The 21,949-nt window shown below is 33.3% G+C and overlaps 1 protein-coding gene across 2 annotated transcripts in view; it reads left to right on the top strand.

Moving 5' to 3' along the window:
- The window catches only part of LOC136272892 (uncharacterized), an 80,974-nt gene extending 59,419 nt beyond the window's left edge, over positions 1-21,555 (top strand). The window contains exons 4-6 of one of the 2 annotated variants that reach the window (XM_066075916.1): positions 9,746-9,991; positions 14,798-14,995; positions 20,982-21,555. In XM_066075916.1, the coding sequence (XP_065931988.1) occupies positions 9,746-9,991; positions 14,798-14,983 (432 nt within the window). In that variant the 3' untranslated portion in view covers positions 14,984-14,995; positions 20,982-21,555. The remainder of the gene's footprint in view (positions 1-9,745; positions 9,992-14,797; positions 14,996-20,981) is intronic. The other variant, XM_066075960.1, reaches the window with a different exon arrangement.
- The last annotated feature ends 394 nt before the right edge of the window (positions 21,556-21,949 follow it).

Raw genomic sequence — 21,949 nt, 5'->3', positions numbered from 1 at the left:
AGCGGAGAAAACCTCGAAACTGTAGAAAAAGGGGGGTGCATTTTTGATATCTTCTTCTCAAGAGTCAGATTCAACATAATTTAGCATAAATCATCCTAATGGGAAGGAAAATATAAATGCAAAAATGAAGGGCGAATTCTGTTTCAAATTTGAGTAATTTACGAAAATAATAATAAGACAGGGAGAATGGGGATCAATCAGTTTAACTCCGGGCTCGATAATTCATATATCGAAAACAATATAGTTTAGAGGACAAGTCTTTGTTAGAAGCAGCCATCTTGGAGCGATTTCGATTACAAACTATGGTCGTCGTAGCTCGACTAAAATGAGGCTGAACTCACTTTTGTTAGATTAAAATGGAACCATGGTCCATCCATTGGAGAGACTCTAGTCTCTCTAGTCAGTTACCATATTTTTCGAAAATTAGGTCGATACTGTTTATTGAGCGAAGGAGGCCGTTTTTAGCCAAAAAAATTTTTAAAAAGTATAAATAGGTCGACTTCGAAGAATTGGTCGAAAAATTACCGCTAGTTCTAATGAATAAATAATGGTTTAAACCAATAACGTTATCATATAGTAGCCTTTAATCTTATTTCACAGTTTTCAACAAAAGGGAAATAAAATGTATTTCTTGAAAATGTCTGAAATTGCATCAATATTTTCAAACCAATTAATTCAGTACCGCCGGTTTTAATTTAAGATTGTTTTTTATTACTTCCCTGCCATGTGTACAAACTGGTGTTAACCGGGGGACAGTAACCTAGCCTGGAGGCATGAATACGGTAGCACATGCCACCCTGTGTCTCTGTGTGACTTTTTACTGTGTATATACACACGATCCAACCTCTGATCTTATTGAAGCCTGCAGGCATGAGTAGCACGTGCCGAGAGTTCAACTGTGTATAAACAAAGTAAGCGCTACCCAGACTGATTTCAGAGACACCTGGCTAAAATTTCATCGAAAGTTTTATGTTGAATATACAGAAAAAAGAACTTGTTCATGTATTCTATTATGAAAACAAAGTGTTTTTTTTATTTCTACCCGACGATATTTTTTTCCCCTGTAATTACCCTTTGTACGGTTCTCATTTTACTTTTACCGCGCGAAATCGATTTTCTGTTTATCGTAAGCACACGATCTTCTTATGAATACTCCAAACATGGTTCATTCATTGACCATATTGTTATTTTGTTTTTAAGACTTTAGTCAGGTATAGGTGCATCTATACTGTTATCATAAACATGATATCAAAAGTTCCATTTTTTGGTTATTTGGTGAAATCGTGAAAATGGGGCAAGAAAATTGTGAAAAAATGAAATGTGACTGTGTCACTACCTCAGTATGCAACACACCTAAGAAGAAGCCAAATTGCCCCACTCATAGTACATATCTACCCAAAACAGGAGCACAAAACTGTCTAGTGTCAATTATTTAGTAAAACAACATGTGTCATTATTTAATTGTTACTTGTAACACCTACAGTAATTATAACAGTTTATTTTGTGCTTTGAATTATAAATCTGTAAAGCTCAAAACTTGAAGTTCAAAAAACTGGACTAAAATTTGTACATTAGCAGCTATAGAAGTCTTTAGGAATAGGTGATCTGGTGAATTTAAGATTCATAAACTAACAGTGAAATGGCAAAGTATGCTAAAATGTGTTTTGATGCTTATTGTTAATATCTAAAATCCAAAACATAAGTTTTACATTGAACAAAGTAAATAAATAAAGATTATAAATTTGTATTTCCCAGTATTTCCCAGTTTAGTTAAAAACAGTAGTATTTACCAGGACGGGAAATACCGGTATTTACAACCGGTAATGCCCAGCACTGGTATTTCCTGACCAACCCTGAAATCCATACGATTTATACACAGAAATTCAAGCAGTATTATAGTAAACACTCATGATTTTATTGGAGGGTTGCATAAATTTTTGCAAAATTTCATATCAAATTTTCCAACCAAATTAAAAAAAAAACATAAATTGGGCGAAGCAATGAATAGGGCGAGGTCCACGTGTCAGGAAAAAAAGTATCGACCTAATTTCCAAAAAATACGGTTGTTTAAAGATTGCGGCGGAAAGCGAAACCTTGAAACTTTGCTTATTTACAATTATGCTTTATACTTATGCGCCATATTATAGCATTGAATGATTCATTTTTGACGTCGTCGTGTCAATAACTGCCGTCAGGTGAGCAGACAAATTGAATAACGCGTGTTAGCGCGTTATGATAATTTGTCTGCTCACCTGACGGCAGTTATTGACACGACGACGTCAAAAATGAATCATTTAATGCTTATATTTACATTCCCTTACTGAAGAAATCAATTGTTTACTTAAATAAATCGATATAAAGTGCAGATCACGGAGGGAGTGAATAAGTAACAGCAGGAACAGCTGTTTTGTAAAACCGGTTTAAACTGGTTTTCACATAGACTGTTGAGATGAGATCGACGAGCATGAAAATATAATCCATGATAAATAACTCTTGAAATGGTGCTTTAAACAATAAAGTCAACTTTTTTGTTGAATATTTATAAAACATGGTGTTTTACAACATTCATGAAATACATTTTTTAACAAATAACATAGAAATCACTGTTTGAGAACTACTTATGTAAATTACACGTAAATTCATACGCAGTGAATAGGTGTTGCATTTAGAGGCATTTAAACGTCACGGAATTTAATGGAAAAACACAGTAGAATGTAAATATTTTCAAATTTATACCGGTATCTAACACTTGCATTGTATAGTATTAGCACAACCGATGTCAGCCTATTGTATAAACAATAGTATTGATAATTGCCTATTACTATTTTAAGATTGAATTTGACTAAAAGATATTTCTTATTTCTACTTTCCACTAACAACTCTTAAAATTACTAATAAAATGATTAAAATTAAAAACATTCTCCGTACTGCAGTAATTTTTTTCCATTCAAATCTGGTTATAATTTTACTGCGCAATGTTATCTTCCCACTAGTGATATATGGAACCATTTGACGATGTGTTTAAAAAACGGAACGGTAATATTTTTAATTTATCAAGGACATTTACCATTTTTTAATGTTCGAAAATCGTGACATGAAAAGCGTTGTGAATTTTCATGCTTTTCTTTGTTTATCTCCTTTCTGGAAAATATTTTGTTAAAACATGTAATGTAAAAAAAGTTTAGATTTACAAGACCTTTTAGCTGATATCAAGAAAAAGGGGCTGGCCCCTAAAATTAGGGACCTAGAGGGGTCTAAAGTCTTTTATCTATAGCTCCTCACCGGGGGGTATTTTGAAATTTATTAGGCCAAAAAAAAATATGTGTGTTTCTGGTTTCCCGACCGACCCTATTTTTTATGCGCCGACCCTAACACTTTTTATTCCAAATCCAGATTATCAACCGTAATTGGTTTAAACAATAGAGTCTTTACAAATCAGAGTTTAAAAAACGCTTGTAACAATTCAATAGAAAACACCACTTATGAAAGCGTTTTAAAGATTTCTACAGTACAGGCAACGCGGATCCCGTGTTTCCCGCGCCCCGTCACGGTATAAACACATCGAGGTGATCGGCCAGGTGAGACAGGTATACCGCGTTCCCATCACGGTAAACTCATCATCTACCTGTCCCCGCCACGGTAAAATTATCGATGGAAAAGTATCGTATACAAGCGGGAGTTATCTCCCCGAATGACAAATAAATTGAATGTTTCTTAATATTTAATGACGATATTTAACCAGATTTTGACAGAGATTATATCGAAATACTTGGAGTCTGTTTTACTATTTTTTTTATTTCATAGCTATTAAATAAATTATAAAAGTATTTAATTTAATACTCGTGCAGCAATTGCAAATAAAATATTTTCGAATCCATTATCATATTTTAAGAAGGTCGTTAAATTAAAAATTATCAGGAAATGATTTTAATTGCCAATAAAATTATAAACATGTACGCAGTGTGATTGTGTTTTCTTAACAATTAATTGGTCCGCCTAAATTTGTATTGTTTGTTTTGAAGTCCATGCGTGTCAACTAATGATGAGCAAGTGATTAAAAATGAGGGCTTCCTATAAAATTACCAACCCGGTATTTTTAGCATGTTCCGTTCATTTCTTACAAGGTCTTCTACGTGTAAAGAACATTTTTTGTGAATTCACGTTTAAGTGAATTTGTGTTGCGTTACTTTAGATACATATATGGCTCGTCGTTTGTCATAGCGCGAGGATTCCCACTTTCTAGTGCGTTACGTTTGCGACGACAATCTTTAAGTGCAAAGCCGTGTGTTCTTCAAGACTCAGTCTGATTGAGAGAGTAAGGAGCCTTAGAGATACCCAGAGTTGAATAAAATTATGTAATCGACAGATATTGTGGGTATCCCATGTCATGGTGTCGAGATGGTGTACCAGCTACCCGCCGTGACGGAGGTTAGCGTTCGCTCGCGACCGAGCCCCCCTCTTTCTCTCTCTCTCTCTCTTAACAGAATAACTAGATAAAAAAATTTGAGAAGGAAATGTTGTTAAACCGTTCTTATGTTCTTACACATTTGAAGAAATTAAGAACATGTTTTGAAAGTTTTGCATTTCTTGCCGATAAAAAACATTTAAACATTTCAGTAAATGTATTGATATCATTTTATGTGGGCATGTACATGTAATCTTATTGAATATAAAGCTACTACAAAAACAGTGTATGTAAACCCGTTTCCCGTTATCGTAACCTTACCCCCCCCCCCCCCCCCCGCTTTATGACTGTCGAAGTTAACTTTATTTGACTTTAGTCCCAATTGTTTTACACAAAGGTGTGAAACCGTCGCACTGACAGGAAATCACTCTACGCTTGAACGCACAGAATACACAGGAATGAGGCAGGTAGATAATCTGTGTAACGATTGACCAAGAAGAATTCTACATGCATATCAAACAATTTTACTAATAGTTATATCAAATAATTGATTCATTTTACTGCATTCTTTAACCACTAAACGTGTTGAAGATGTTCCTTCCCGCAAAAAACCTCCATTATAAACTAAAAGAAATAGGGAAAAACACAACGAATTTAACTTTCCAAACACAGTATATCATGCATCAGGAACATTGTAAAAAAACTTAACTGTTAAATATACTTCTTATTTTCTTTATTAAGAATAAAACTTATAGAACGAAACTTTATCATGGAGGACACACGTGGTAGAGCTAGCGGGTTGATTTGATTGACAGGTGCAGCACGTGGACTCAAATCTGAAATTGCATGATGGATTCAATCACAGTGTACCATATTCTTTTATGAATACTAATTTTATGAATATTTAGTATTGGATATTAGTATATTTCACATAAGTGTACGTTAAATTACGCCTAAACGTCTCTCTCTCTCTCTCTCTCTCTCTCTCTCTCTCTCTCTCGTAAGGTGTTGTGCGATTAAAAGAAGCCGTACGCGATATAGACTTTTTCTTTTGTCGTGAATAGGTGTGAAAACCCTTAAGGGCATGTCGTTTTCTACCCTGAGTTTGTTAATCACTACATGTATACACAGAAAATGATCGTGACTTAAACTTTATATGTATACACAGGAAACGCATACTGATACACGTTATGATTCCATGTGCTTTAATGCAGCACCAACTTTATATATGAATGATGATTTTATTATTGAATGGAAAAATAGATTTCTTATTTGATTCCCGACATTTGTTCATTTCTCAATTTAAAACATACACAAGTCATGTATTGACAGTTTACGGCGCTATGCGTGTCAACTTATAAAATGAGAAGATAAAATTGCTCTGCATTGATACGAGTTCATCTTATGAAAATATTTAATTTTAAGATTGTTATAAAAACAGGATTATCAACTTATAGAAATAATAACTGAAATAAGCACGTCAAATACAAAGATATGTGTTCTTATTTACACATCACAAAATTTAACAGCATAATAATCATGTTATGTTGTAATTCGAATGTAGTTTCCGATTTCATGAAATTCTATTTCATTAATATAATTTATTAATTTTGTTATAATATGGACCACAATTTATATACAATGCAGCTGTTATGCTTAAATCTGAAGTCGCATTTTTAACGTGGATTTACGCGACCTGCATTGCCTGTAATGTACAGTACAGGTAAAGTAACAACAACAAGCAGCAGTAGGAATAACGGTAAATCACACCGTCGCGGTGTCATCACGGTCGCTATCCATACCGCGATCAAAAACCGCGATGGTGTATCGCGGGAACGATAAAAATACCGTGACGGTAACGCGGGCCAATACGGGATCCGCGTTGCCTGTACTGTAAGTGCAGATTGACAGCATGGATGAAAGTTATACTTGGTTATTTTAGCTAAATTATCAATGCAATAAATAGTTTTTTAGGGCAGTGATGTGTTCAAAATTAATATAAAGATGTACTACATGAAAAAAGCAGAGGCAAAGTTTTTTTTTTTTTATATTTCTGGGTGTGGAGACTGCAGACATCGGAAGTCTTTGAATAGGCCTAACAATCATTCACGTCATAGATATGATTTTAAAATGCTGCATTTCTGTTGCAAATGACATTTTAAAAATTTGTCTTAAACCATTAATGATGCATTCATTTTTTTCAAAAAATTATTGAAAATATTTAATTCTAAGGCTCTCGTCTGATCAACCAGAATTTCCTCTGTTTATGAATTCAACACCTACAGTCACGATATTAATGTCTACTGTTATGTCAGTTGACCAGGAAAAAAGAACTTATAACTACTATATAATATATTTGTGGTAATAAGCATTATACTCAGTTAATCTATAGTGGCTGTCACATTTGTATTTTCTATTTACATGAAAATAAAATCTTCGCATACATTCCAAATTAATCTTAGATTTAAGAAAGCTTTAATTCTGTTACAGTTGTCACTACTCACAATTGCTCCACCTGTAAAATACATTTTATTAATGTATAGAAAAATCATAAGCAAGGAAAGGGGAAAACTGAAAAGCTCTAAAAAAAACAAAAAAACAAAAAAACCTACCTACCCTATTTTAAAATCTGATGAAATAGGAAACACACATATTTTTTTTTTGGCCTTATAGAAGCAAATATGTTTATCTTACAGTTATGAAGCCCAACAGTATAACGATTACAGTGTTACTTAATTAGAGGTTTTTAGGGGTCAAAAGTCCAAAACTTTGATCCCTTGTATCTCAAAAAGGAAAAATATTTTTAAATACAGTATAGAAGAAGAGATGCTCATAATGATTTTCCTAACAAATTGCAACCTTAAAAATTTGGTTCAGCGGCCCCAATAAGGAGATAAGGGACTGGTCTTTATAACGATTTATTGCGGATATCTCAAGACCAGTGACTAATATCTTAACACTTGTTGAACAAAATGTCTTAAGAATTAAATGACCTTTTATTTGATATCAAGAAAAAGGGGCTGGTCTTGCAAATAAGAGACCAAGAGGGGTCTAAATGTTTTCAACCAAAGCTCTTACACCTGAAACAAAATAGTATCTGGGCTGCGTTTTACGAAAGAAGTTACGACTTACGACCAAAGAAATGAATGCTAATTAAAACTATTCCCCCTGAAGCATTTTACCCTTTACCCCCTAATGCCACGATATGACGCATTGGTCATTTCCCTAATGACGACTTATGACGCGTCCGTATAGAACCCCAATTTTCTTTGTTTATTTTACTTGTCTGAAGCAAAATTGAGTGGCAAATAACATCTAATGGTGTCTACCTTACACAGACGATTATACACAGTCAGGTTATGCAATGGTTTGACAGATATCACGTGATACACACACCTGTGAAGTTTAAAAAAATGGCGGCATCGGACGATCATGACAGAGATTGGTTTAGATATTCTAGATGATTCTGTGTGTTTAAAATTACTCCCAAGTGGAAATAAACATGACCAATCCACTTCCTTTGAAGTTTATGACAGGAATTTGGTTGATTAGCGGTGAATTAGGGCTAATTCATGACACCTGCATGACAACAACAATGGCGGCCTCCGAACATCGGCACATGTGCATTGCGTCAGCCTGGGCATAATCTAACTTATAAATTCAACACATTAACTGTGGATCTTTCCCAGTATTTTGTAGTTATACTGTTCCATAAAATTATTTAAGAAATAAAACCCAATAGAAACTAATATACAATGCTGTATATGCTATACATCGGCGAGGGGGGGGGGGGGGGTGCCAAAAAACGAAACTTGTCGAAGTCGGTAAATTATTAGCTTATACCTGGGTCTGAACTAAATGTTTTGAAATCCCCCTTTGAATAGTATAATGTTTTGACTGAATTACAATAACTATTTTGAAATAAATATTGCTTTATACATGTAACTGTGCAGACAATAGATACAAAAGTGTACAGGTATTTTTACCTGAATTTCTGTACCTTTACTACAGGTATCTGATATAATTTATATAAAAAATAATTATAAATGCAAAACTTCTGATTGCAGTGATACATGAACCATGATAGTTTGATAGAATATTACTCTAGGGATGAATTTCTACTCTTTTGATTAAATCTGATTGTTGTGTATTGGTCTCAATTCGCAAGATAAAACAAGAAACAAATTATTCAAAACATGAAAAAATATTTTTGAACAATATTTGATCATATGTTAAAATTTCATTCATTAATTTTCATGTTTACAGTAATTTTTTTTAACGTACAGGTAAAATTACCTGAATAAACTCACCTAATTAATTTCTGTTAATTTATTTGTGTACTCTAAAGTTACAATGTTAAAGTTCAATCTTTCCCGATCACAGTGGTATATCATATGGCATGGTCAGACAATAATTCTTGTAAATAACTATAGTAAAACAATACCACTCAAACAGTGAAAAAAGCTTCAGGGGGAAGCTAAGAAAACCTTGTAGGGAAATGACAAATGCGTCATATGGTGGCATCAGGGGGAAAAGAGTTAAATTAATCACAAATTAATCAATGTTTTCTTGTTATGTCCTTAAAATATAATTACGGGAATTGAAATAGTTGTAAACAGATGGTTTTATATGAAATTTGTTCATTAAATATCATTCTAAAAGACGGAAAATATTTACGACTTTGTCATAAATTCTTTTGTAAAATGCAGTCCTGACCCTTAGAATGTAGACCCTGTTTTGTTTTTTTAAAATTATGTTTAGCTGTTGAATAGCTAAATGAAGATCGAACATATATCTCAAATTCAAAAATCAGACGGAAGACCTTCTAGTTGCTCGCAACGAGATTGTGTCTAGTTACCATTATTATTATGTATACTAGTGTTAACAAATGAGTGATGATTAATAAAGATAAACAATGAATTCAATAAGGTAATTTCCAATCACACAGCCAACTCAAGATGATTAAAACCAAAATGTTTAATGCTATTTTTAACAATTTTCTGACCTCAAGTCTTAGACAAGTCGATTTAGACGATAAGTGCTGTGCTTCAGAGAAAAAAAAATACCGACTAATCGTCGAAAAAAGATAAAATTTCATTATAGCTTACTGACATCATCTTACACATGTTGAAATACCAATAATATAAATAAGCAGTTACTCTGGTGCATGCATTTTGTAGGTAATTTTCAAAAAGTATAAATTTTTATTTTTACATATATCAATATAAATTTTGTATTTATGCATGCATTTTGATGTTAAAGTGCTTTAGAGCAATTTTCTTCACGTTTAGTGCTATATAAATTTTATGATATAAATAATGATGATAATTTGTTTTATAGGTGAAAAAGAATAAGCCATTGCCATCACCCATGAATACTGAATCTCCTCCAAGTAGTAAAACTAGAAAAAAGACAGCTGAGATAGATCAAGCTGAAGTTTCATCAACAAGTAAACAGGAGCACAATCAGAGTATCACACAGTTATCTGAAAATTTGATTGGACAGCATTGTGGAGAACTTCTGTTCAAGTACAGTCAGTCAATTGGACACAGTTCAATTTTTGGCATTGTTGTTCAACAGACTCAAGTGAGTACAGTGGGCCTCAGTTGAAATATACAGGTCCAGCACAATCTCTTGATTTAACTATAATATAACTTGAAAACGCTATACAGCTTTATTAAGCTATTCAAAATAGCTTGATAGAGCTATTTATGTTCAGTTTTTGAAAAAAATATTCATTACACAAATTAGACAAAAAATCGCAATTAACTTGCTTCTCATATTTGTACCATTGTCCATTAAAAACTTGACTCTAATTAAATAAAGTTTTACATTGTAGCTTTTGAAAACTTTTGAGCAAACAATATATTTCCATTGTTTGGGTAACTGTGCAATTAGGTGTGGATAAGTATGCCTTAACTCTCAATGTGCTGAATTATTACCAATCAATTATCTTGTTTACCATAACTGAACTCCTTTATATTTCATTCAAGAAGTAAATATGTGGTAATGGATCAATTGCCCCAAAACTTTTAGAACTTTAAGTGCAAAGTCTCTTAATGGTTACTTTTATTGTTTACAGAGCTGTTCAACATTTTTCAAAGTTAAGAACTATCACTGCACTAAACTGCGCTTTTTTATACATACTGAAAAAATTACACATTTAAGAAAAATGTATGACAAAATAGCTAAATGAAGCTACTCTGAATAGCTCAATAAATCTATTTGAGCTTATTCAAGCTATATAGCTAAATATTGAGATTGTACTGGACCTGATATAGCCATTAATGTAATTGTTTTTAACTCACCAACCATTGGGGGGGAGGGTAATGCTATACCTCAGGGTCAAAGCAGATTGCCCCCCATCCCTACCACCTGAACCCCTGACCCAGACGCCATGAATTTCACGATTTACGTAGAGGAGTTTGTGGACATCATAACCATGCATTCAGATTTTTTCCCACATGTGGGATTTCTAAGATTTTTCTAAGATTTAATACATTTTCACTTTATGGCCAAGTGGCCCTACCCTACAGCCTGAACCCCTGGCCAAGGGGCAATGAATTTCACAATTTAACCATGCATTCAGTTATATCCTCACATGTGTGGGAGTAGACTTTCATAGTACAGTAGTTTTGAAGGTATAGTTTCCAAAGCCTTTAGTAATTTTATTATTTTCAAATTGTAGGAAAATACATTTACATACATGCCAACTTTTGAAAATCTCCATGGGGGACTTAAAGCACGAAGACATTTTCCTAGAAGGAAATTTTGCGGTGTTTTGTTGTGTAATTGCTTTGCATAAACAATTGAACTCTTAGAAATTCTTCTGTTTCTTTATCTATTTATCATTTATCCTAATTTGTTTATCAATCAATCTCCTCTTTCAAATGAAATCAAGAATAAAGTACATAACTTTATTTTCATATATTAAATCAATCTTTAAAATCTCAACAAACAATAAATAGTATGGTATAGCAGCACAAAAAGCACTAAGTTCTGCAATGCAGTTGGCAAACAGGACCTCTGCTCTCATGACATCTACAAAATAAAATGAATAATTAATTATTAATTAAATATAAAAAAGCATTTATAGGTCTAGTTGCTATATAAAGTGAAAGAAAGTATTTATAATTGTTTCCTGACTTAAATTTTTTTTTATAGATAATTAATATATATTAACTTAAAATATATAATGAAAGGAAATTTAGTTACCTTCATCTTGCTCTAATTTTGATTTTACAAAGAAGTTGGTAGCAGCAGATGTTGATTTCTGGTATTTTATGCTGGCTTGATGGATGGCTGTTTTCATGTGCTTTGCAACATTATTCATTCCACCTTGGTCAATCCCAAAGTCCCTCCAAAAAAAAAAATTTTGTTATTATAAAGTTGAACATATCTATTCTTCTTGTAAATGATGTATTGGCTATCAAATGATTGATATTGGCCATCAATCATTGTACACAATAGATAAACCCTGTCAATTTTACGACCTCCTACAATTGGGTAGGGTGGGGCCACAATGGGGGTGTGTGTGGATTTTTACATAAGATTGTATAGAGAAAATCTTTTAAAAATCTTCTCAAAAGTTATATGGCCAGAAAAGCTGAAACTTGTGTGAAAGCATCCTCAGGTAATGTAGATTCAAGTTTGTTCAAATCATGGTCCCTGGGGATAGGGTGGGGCCACAATGGCGGGATGGGGGGGGGGGGTGAAATTTTACAGATAGAGAAAATCTTTAAAAATCATCTTCTCAAAAACTAGTGGGCCATTGTTATATAACTATGCAAGCATCTTCAAATAATGTAAATAGTAAATTGTTAAAATCATGACAAACCAACTCCCCCTACCCGTTAACTCAATGTTAAATTAGGTACTGGCATGCTTGAGGAATACGATGTAACAGTTCATATATACAGTAAAACTTGTTTTGTACGAACATGGATATTGCGAATTCACGGATATAGCGAAGTCATATTGGATCCCCAGCTATGTAAATTTAATGAATTTCTTATACGATTATAACGAATTACGGATATAACGAAGTAATTTCTTGGGTCCCAGTGACTTCGTTATAACCGAGTTTTGCTGTACATGATTTTGAAAAAATTGGAAATATGATGAAAAAAATGTGGTTGGTCTAATACTTTTAATCTCACCGAGACGAAGTAAAGGGGAGCTTATGCTATACCGTCGGTGTCCGGACCTGGTTAAAGTTTTGTTGCAGGTCCTGTATCTAAGCTATTACTTGTCCTATCTTCACCAAACTTGCATGGATGATGCATCTGGACCTACTTATGGAGTTAAAAGACTTGGATGCTGAATCTGGTTCCTAAATTTCAGATGCTGGAGGAGAAGTTTTTGTTGCAGGTGCCCTTTGATAGCAATATCTAAGTAACTGCTGGTCCTGACTTCACCAAACATGCATGGATGGTGTGTCTTATTATACTGATGGATCAGACAGGCTTGAATGCTGAATCTGAGCCATAGGTTTCAGATGCTGGAGGAGGTTAAGGTTTTTAGGGCTGGTTCAAGTTTTTGGTGCAGGTGACCTCTGATGATTAAAACTTATTTACTACTGGTTCTAACTTCACCAAACTTGCATGGATGATGCGTCTTATGATACTGATGCTCCAGACAGGCTTGAATGCTGAATCTGAGCCATAGGTTTTGGATGCTGGAGGAGGTTAAGGTTTTTAGGGCTGGTTCAAGTTTTTGGTGCAGTTGATGATTATATCTTAGTTACTACTGGTCTTAACTTCAGCAAACTTGCATGGATAAGTGTGGTGCATCTTATGATACTGATGCTCCAGACAGGCTTGAATGCTTGAATCTTAGCCATAGGTTTCGGATGCTGGAGGAGGTTAAGGTTTTCTATACAATATTGTTTATTATAGTATTTTATTGTATTATATGATATAGATTATAAGTATGATAAGATGCAATATTGTATTTTTAACCGGGTTTTCCAAAGGAAAAATCCGGTTATTAAAATGGTGAAAATGGCGGGCGGGCGGGCGGCTGCCAAAAGGGTACCCTCATTGTACGGATAACTCCTCCTACAGTTTTCAAGATAGGAAGTTATTGTTTTGCAGATCAATTGTACATATATCAGAGGTGTGCATATTGCTAGGATTTTGATTTCTGATAAATTATGAAAAAAATACCAGCTTTTGAACTTAGTCATTTTTTGGCAAAATATTGCATATAGGGTACCCTCATTGTACGGATAACTCCTCCTACAGTTTTCAAGATAGGAAGTTGTTGTTTTGCAGATCAATTGTACATATATCAGAGGTGTGCATATTGCTAGAATTTGAGTTCTGATAATTTATGAAAAAAATACCAGCTTTTGAACTTAGTCATTTTTTGGCAAAATATTGCATATAGGGTACCCTCATTGTACGGATAACTCCTCCTACAGTTTTCAAGATAGGATGTTGTTGTTTTGCAGATCAATTGTACATATATCAGAGGTGTGTATATTGCTAGGATTTTGATTTCTGATAATTTATGAAAAAAATACTAGCTTTTAAACTTAGTCATTTTTTGGCAAAATATTGCATATAGGGTACCCTCATTGTACGGATAACTCCTCCTACAGTTTTCAAGATAGTAAGTTATTGTATTGCAGATCAATTGTACATATATCAGAGGTGTGCATATTGCTAGGATTTTGATTTCTGATAATTTATGAAAAAAATACCAGCTTTTGAACTTAGTCATTTTTTGGCAAAATATTGCATATAGGGTACCCTCATTGTACGGATAACTCCTCCTACAGTTTTCAAGATAGGAAGTTATTGTTTTGCAGATCAATTGTACATATATCAGAGGTGTGCATATTGCTAGGATTTTGATTTCCGATAATTTATGAAAAAAATACTAGCTTTTGAACTTAGTCACTTTTGGCAAAATATTGCATATAGGGTACCCTCATTGTATGTATAACTCCTCCTACAGATTTCAAGATAGGAAGTTGTTCTTCTGCAGATCAATTGTACATAGGGTATATCAGAGGTGTGCATATTGCTAGGATTTTGATTTCTGATAATTTATGAAAAAAATACCAGCTTTTGAACTTAGTCATTTTTTGGCAAAATATTGCATATAGGGGTACACCATTTCACTGGATATGGGTTGACATGGATTATGGATAAAGTTCACATAAAAGAAAACCCGGTTTGCTGTCACATTGACAGCTTTTCACTTGTATATTATTGTATTGACAAACATTTATCCATGAATATCCAAGATCATAAAGTATGTCTTTTATATTAAATGATAAAGGTGGTCTCATACAGGTGATGCCTTGTCTCGGTGAGCTTTGTAATCTGTGATTACCTATGTTTGAACCTGGTTATCAAGCTTTGCAATTTTAAATCATTGCAGGTAACATTTACTGAACTTGGAATGACAAATACCCAGTACCGTAAAATAAAAGATGGAAAAATAAAGCATGGTGATAGAGACAGACCAACCTTTATGTACACTAAAGCATATGACTTTCTGAAGAAGGAAGAGCTTGAGATGCTAGTGGAACCATTTATAATGTTTGGTCTTGAGCAAGAGCAATAAGTTTTTTTACATGTAAGTATTTAAGATAAGTAAACGTTTGTCATTGAGTGTAAATAATACCATGAAGTGGGAATTTTTTACACTATTTTATATGTTTGCTTATATTAGTCACCTGGAGGGGACTATAGCTTTCCTATGCATCCGTATGTCTGTCTGTCCGTCCCTCTGTCTGTCCGTCCCTCTGTCTGTTGATGCAACTTTGTCCCCCCTATAAAATTTTTTACTACTGCATGGAACAGTCTGAAAATGTGTACTGTAACATATGTTGATCACCATCTGAAGATGATATATTGTATACTGATGTTGAAAAATAAGAGAGGTAATCCTTACAGATTTTATTAATTAATTAATAGTATTAAAACACTCTAAAATATATTTATAAAAACACATCCAGATGGAGGGTTTTTTGTCTTTATGTCTTAACTCAATTTTATTTTTGAAGTATTCTATCAACTGACAATGCAAAGTTTTTGTTTGTCAATGATAAATTCTTAAGAGCTAATAAGAACATCAAAGACAAGTGTGGCTGAATTCATTTGTCTAAATGGGGCCATTATCTGAGCCATGGTTTAGATGGAGCATGTGTTTAGGGAAAATTGATAACCTGTAAAATGGGCATTGGTTTTGGAGCTATTTTAAAACTGTTTCATGTAAACCAAAAGTTTCTATCATATAAGGAAATGAATAATATCATAAGTAATAAAGAAGTTAACAATTTTTAGAAGTTGTTTAAATTTATTAGTCAAGTACATTGATGAAGTGACCATATAGGGCATTTATTTAAATGAAATTCAAAATTACTGATATGATTGTAGTGTTTTGGCAATTTTAAAATTGTTTGTAATATTTTATTTTATTTTTTACATATTTTTACATACTGTAGATTCCTAATTAAACGTGAGGAATAAATATCCACGTAAAATTGCGAGAAGCACCCTTTGCGGATTTTAAAATCTCTCCATTATTATCCGAGAGCTCAGAACTATAAGAAATAAGGAGAAAAGTTCCATGTTCGCGATTTTATATTCTTGCGATTTGATGCAAACCAGCGAGATCGCGGAATTAAGTACTCGCGTAATATATGGAATTTACAGTAGTATGGTAATTACGGTAATGTTTTGGGAGTTTATTAAATTAAAAAAGCTCATCAAAGAAAATCATAGTCCTATGGGATCAATTTTCTGATATGGAGTTCCATTGTACCACAGGAGAAAGTTTGAAACAACTAATTGCATGTGTCAAGACTTTTATTAGAAAGATACTCAAAGTTTTATCAACAGAAGAGCATTGCTTGGCTAACGGTATTTCCATTTACTGCAAATTTAAGGGAGGTGTTATTGTCATTTTGTTGGTTTTTATTCAAAACAACTAAGATAAAAATAAATATCATCAGATGCATAAATTAAGTATATCTTCAACCAAAAGTTATTTTAAACCAACTAGTGAACTACTTTCACTTTGTAAACAACGTGAATGGATGCTTTCTTTTATCTACCCCTGATCTTTTCGGCCCGTGTCATTTGGACCCATGTGAATTGTAAATCAAATTGATAATAAGAGACAGAGTGTTTATCAGCAGTATACAATATTTATTAGGATTAAAAACAATTGTAATTAGCTCACCGAGACGAAGTCAGGGGGAGCTTATGCTATACCCGCGGCCTCGGTGTCAGGACCTGGTTAAAGTTTTTGTTGCAGGTCCTGTATCTAAGCTAATATGTATTACGGTGCGACCGTTGGGGCGAGCGCAGCATGTGATCAAATAATGAATTATGATAAATCAATAAAAATAAAAGTATCAATGTAACGTAAATGAATTTGAATGCAAAATAAAATATAAACATGCCTGATTTTTCTAGTAAATTTTCATTATTCATAATTTATAAGATTGTTAATTTATTTAAATAGAATTTATCTCAGATACAATGTTGTTGAATAATAAAGATTTAAACATAATGTTTATTGCAGTTTATTTCCTCTTTTCTTGCAGCAAACATTTTTCTTAAACTTACATATAAAACATTGACTTATCATAGAGTCCCCCCCCCCCCCCCCCCCCCCACGTTTAAAAAAAATATAATTTAATATATATCATATATAATCATATAAGAAAAACGGTTTTGGACGCCGAAAAATTCTGTGGGATCAATGTGCAAGAAATCAATTGTGACGTCACTCGAAGGAACGACAACTCTGTTAGTCTTATGTAATGGAATTATTTTATTTACAATGCATGATGTACAGTACATAGTCTTTTATCTTGTTCTCGTGAGAGTGTGAAATGGGAAACCATATTTACAGGGAATTACTGGGACGATTAAAACAAGGCATTACTGGTCAGATTTACTGACGCCAAAAAAATCCGTTGAATGAATGTGCAACTAGTCCGAATTTTCTATTCACACACGCCTTGCCGGTAGAGCTCGCTTCGCGCCGGCGCTGCACTCGCTATTACTTGTCCTATCTTCACCTAACTTGCATGGATGATGCATCTGGACCTACTTATGGACTTGAAAGACTTGGATGCTGAATCTGAGTCGTCCTAGATTTCAGATGCTGGAGGAGGTTAAGGTTGTTGGACCAGGTTAAAGTTTTTGTTGCAGGTGCCCTTTGATAGCAATATCTAAGTTACTGCAGGTCCGTACTTCACCAAACTTGCATGGATGGTGTGTCTTATGATACTGATGCACCAGACAGGCTTGAGTGCTGAATCTGAGCTATAGGTTTCGGATGCTGGAGGAGGTTAAGGTTTTTGGACCAGGTTAAAGTTTTTGTTGCAGGTGCCCTTCGATAGCAATATCTAAGTTACTGCTGGTCCGTACTTCACCAAACTTGCATGGATGGTGTGTCTTATGATACTGATGCACCAGGCAGGCTTGGGTGCTGAATCTGAGCTATAGGTTTCGGATGCTGGAGGAGGTTAAGGTTTTTAGAGCTGGTTAAAGTTTTTGTTGCAGGTGCCCTCTGATGATTATATCTTAGTCACTGCTGGTTCGTACTTCACCAGACTTCCATGGATGGTGTGTCTTATGATACTGATGCACCAGACAGGCTTGAATGCTGAATCTGAGCCATACGTTTCGGATGCTGAAGGAGGTTCAGGTTTTTAGAGCTGGTTAAAGTTTTTGAAACAGGTGCCCTCTGATGATTATATCTTAGTTATTACTTGTCCTAACTTCACCAGACTTCCATGGATGGTGCGTCTTAAGATACTGATGCACCTGACAGGTTTGAATGCTGAGTCTGAGCCATAGGTTTCAGATGCTGGATATGGTTAATTGTTTTGAAACAGGTCACATGTTTAATAGATAATAGTACTATTTCAAACATGCATAGTTGATTAAACTGTAATATGAGTGAATTGCAGAGGTAGCTTCAGATGCAGAGCTTGATCTCCATTATCAAGGATGCTAAAAAAAAAATATATCTTAGCTATTACAGGTCCTAACTTCACCAAACTTGAATGGATGGTGTGTCTTATGATACAGATGCACCTGACAGACATGGATGTTGAATCTGAGCCATAGGTTGCGGATGCTGGAGGAGGTTAAGGTTTTAATTGCTAGTGCCCTCTGATGATGATATCTTAGTTATTACTGTTCAGAACTTCACCAAACTTGCATGGATGATGCGTCTTATGATACTTATGCACATGACAGGCTTGAATGCTGAATCTAGGTCATAGGTTCCGGATGCTGGATAAGGTTTAGTTTTTTGAACAGGTCACATGTTTTATAGATGATAGCTTGCATAGTTGATTTAACTTTATAAAATAAATGAAATGCACAGGTTGCTTCAGATGCAGAGCCTGATCTCAATTATCAAAGATGCTAAAGAAATCTCCTACCTCACTCAAACCTGCTCGATAGATAGATGTGTTTGTGGATAAATGATATAACATGATTCTTGTGATATAGTATTGTATGATATGAAACAATATTGTTTGATATGATACAATATAATATCATGTTATATTATAAAAAGTAATATGATACGCTGTGATATTGTATCAATTTTTTTGATATTTTATTATATGATATTGTATCATGATATTGTTATGTATAGTATTGTATTTAATTATGATACAATGTTGTATAATATTATATTGTATTAATAATTTGTTATTTTATCACATGATACTATTACATAAGATATTGCAAAACATAATATTGTATCCTATGATACAATATTCAGGCCTCTAGATCCTCTATAATTTGGGCCGATATTCCGCCCCATTCCCAACCTGAAAAAGGCGGGTTTTTTTCCCAAAATTTAGTGTGTTTTTCCATATTTGAGATTGCCTAGTATTAATAATGTAACTTAAAAGAAAACCATACTTATTTTAAATATATATATCTTGTATATTCAGCAGTCATAAAAGCACTGTGAAGATGTGCAACACTACTGCGTTGTAAACTGTTGTAAACTGTTTCTTGTGATCAGTAACTTAGCCAGAATTTCCTCAGAGATGGTGTAATTTTAAAAACGATGTTTATAACTTTTAATCCTGATATTACAGTTTGTTGATAAGCTGTTAGTAGTTTATATTTCCTGCAATAAATGTTAAAGTTATTATAAAAATGTTTGTCTGAACAGATCCTCTACAAAACGGAAGTAAGTGGGTCGAAGGGTTTGACTAATACTCCAAACACACACTTAAAATTGTCAGAATACAGAGACTGATTTTATAAATATTGTCATTAGGCTAACACAATCAAGAAAAATTTATCGATAAAAGGTATAAATACAAATATATATTAAATTTTACATTAATACAAATACGATGACTTTTTTTAAAATTATAAAAAAAAAACTGTTTCATTATTATCTCATTTTTGAACCCTACCTGCGCTGAAAAAATATAAATGCCCTATTACATATCTACATTCTTTTGACTATCATTCCTAAAATTTTGAACTCAATTTCTTTTTTAGTTTATGAGAACCTTCGTGGACAAGCCGACCCTCAAAAACATGATAAATTGTTTATACCTCAAAACCGGAAGTGACGTCACCATTGAAAATTTTGCTATAAGGTTCAGAGCATCATCATGCTTCTATGATGTCATGTAAATGTGCTATTTCCAACATTTTCTGGAAAGCATGAAAATTTCATCAGTTTTGGTTGTTGAAGCAAGCATGCACTAGATGTTTCCTTTTCAAAGAACTAATAGAAAATCTCCCATTTTTGCCTAAAATACATGCTTTTTGTGAAATTAGCTCATTATTAACATATAATATGTAGATGTGTTTAGATTATATTGTTACTATTTTGTATTTCGTTACCGGAAGCACTGCAAAATTTAATTTTTTCTTAATTTTCTATTTTACATGATATGAATATTTCAGTATCAAACGTTATATATTTCATCTACACTATGTTATATAAACAAAAAAATTCAGCTTCTGGTGAGATATTTCAGGTAGGTTTCTTTCTTCAAATATTGTTCCCGCAAGATCTTGGTACATTTTAGCTTTTATAATTGATAACGAAATATCGTTCAGTATAGAGTTATTATTAAAGGACTTTAGAGCCCTCTTGGCCCCTAATTTTAGAAGTTAGCCCCTTTTAACTGATATCAAATTAAAGCCAATTTAAAGCCAGTGTAAATTTGAAAAACTTTTTCATTACATGTTTGAACAAAATATTTTTACATTAAAAGATATTTCAGAAAGTATGCAACAATTTCATATAGAAATTTCATGATAGTTTTCAGGTTCAGGCGATGCATATACTGTATACATTTTCGCCCCATGTAATTTTTGCCCTTGGGCACTTGCAAGCAGTTTCACCCTGTCTTGAATTCATCTAATTTGAATTTGATACTAGTATTCTCAATTAATTAGAGCTATTTCTATTGTTGTTCAGGTGAGCCATGTGGCCCCTGGGCCTCTTATTTATCAAGACCTACCAGTTCAAAGTCTTGAAAAACAGCAACCTAAACAAAATATTATTGGCTTTATGTCAAACATATTTCATCTATTTTTTTTTATTTTAGCTGGTTGCTGTGTTCCTTATACAACGTTAAGAAAACTACCCCACCTTAGCAAAAATTAGCCAGTATATGCAGTTGGAAAGGAATAGTAAACCCATATGACATAAAACGTGGCAACCATTGTTCTGATATACCAGTATAAGTTTCAACTAGTGTGTCTGAGATACACATAAAACTATTGTTTTTTGAGTTTTACAATGTAGAAAAAGTAAAAAAAACAATTATTTTGCAAGAAGTTGGGTTAGAAAAATGGCATAGCATGACACATATATTTAAATGTTCAAACAAATTGATCATTGTACATGTAAAATATTAATGCAAATAATAATCCAAAAGATAACCAAATGGCAAATAAATTTTTACTTTTAGATATAAAGTAAGTTGTTAAATTTTTGCGTTGCTAATTATTACATTTGTTTTGGTTTTGTTATTTTACATTATTATTCTTTTTAAGTCATCAGGTCTGTGATTGTATATGTACATTTTGGCTTCAAAATATTTAAGACCTGTCATTGACAAATATACAAATTTATACACATTAATTGTCTTTCAATTGTAATGCAGTGGAATCATTTTACTGATTTTATAATAAAAACTTTATATAAAATAAATTTGTTACCTGATTCATTGATTATATCTGTATTCAATGCACAAAAATGCAGAATAAAGATGAGATTAATCACCAGTGAGTTCTTTCACAGAATTTTAAACTCACTTAGACGAAGTTGGGAGAAGATTATGCTATATCCCCAATGTCAGCGTCCGGATCTAACGTTTTTGGAGCAGGCCCTGTATCTATTAAATTTATTATTTGTCTTATCTCCACACTCTTGCATGGATGATGCATCTGGACCTACTTATGGACTTGAAAGACTTTTCTACTGAATTTGTGCCATAAATTTTAGATGCTGGAGGAGCTTAAGGTTTTTAGAGCAGGCTAACGTTTTTGAAGCAGATGCTCTTCAATTGCC

Source organism: Magallana gigas, chromosome 1 (genome assembly GCF_963853765.1).
Source record: "Magallana gigas chromosome 1, xbMagGiga1.1, whole genome shotgun sequence".
Lineage (NCBI taxonomy): Eukaryota > Metazoa > Mollusca > Bivalvia > Ostreida > Ostreidae > Magallana > Magallana gigas.
Note: the sequence above shows the minus strand (reverse complement) of the source record. Positions and strands in the feature narration are given on the sequence as shown.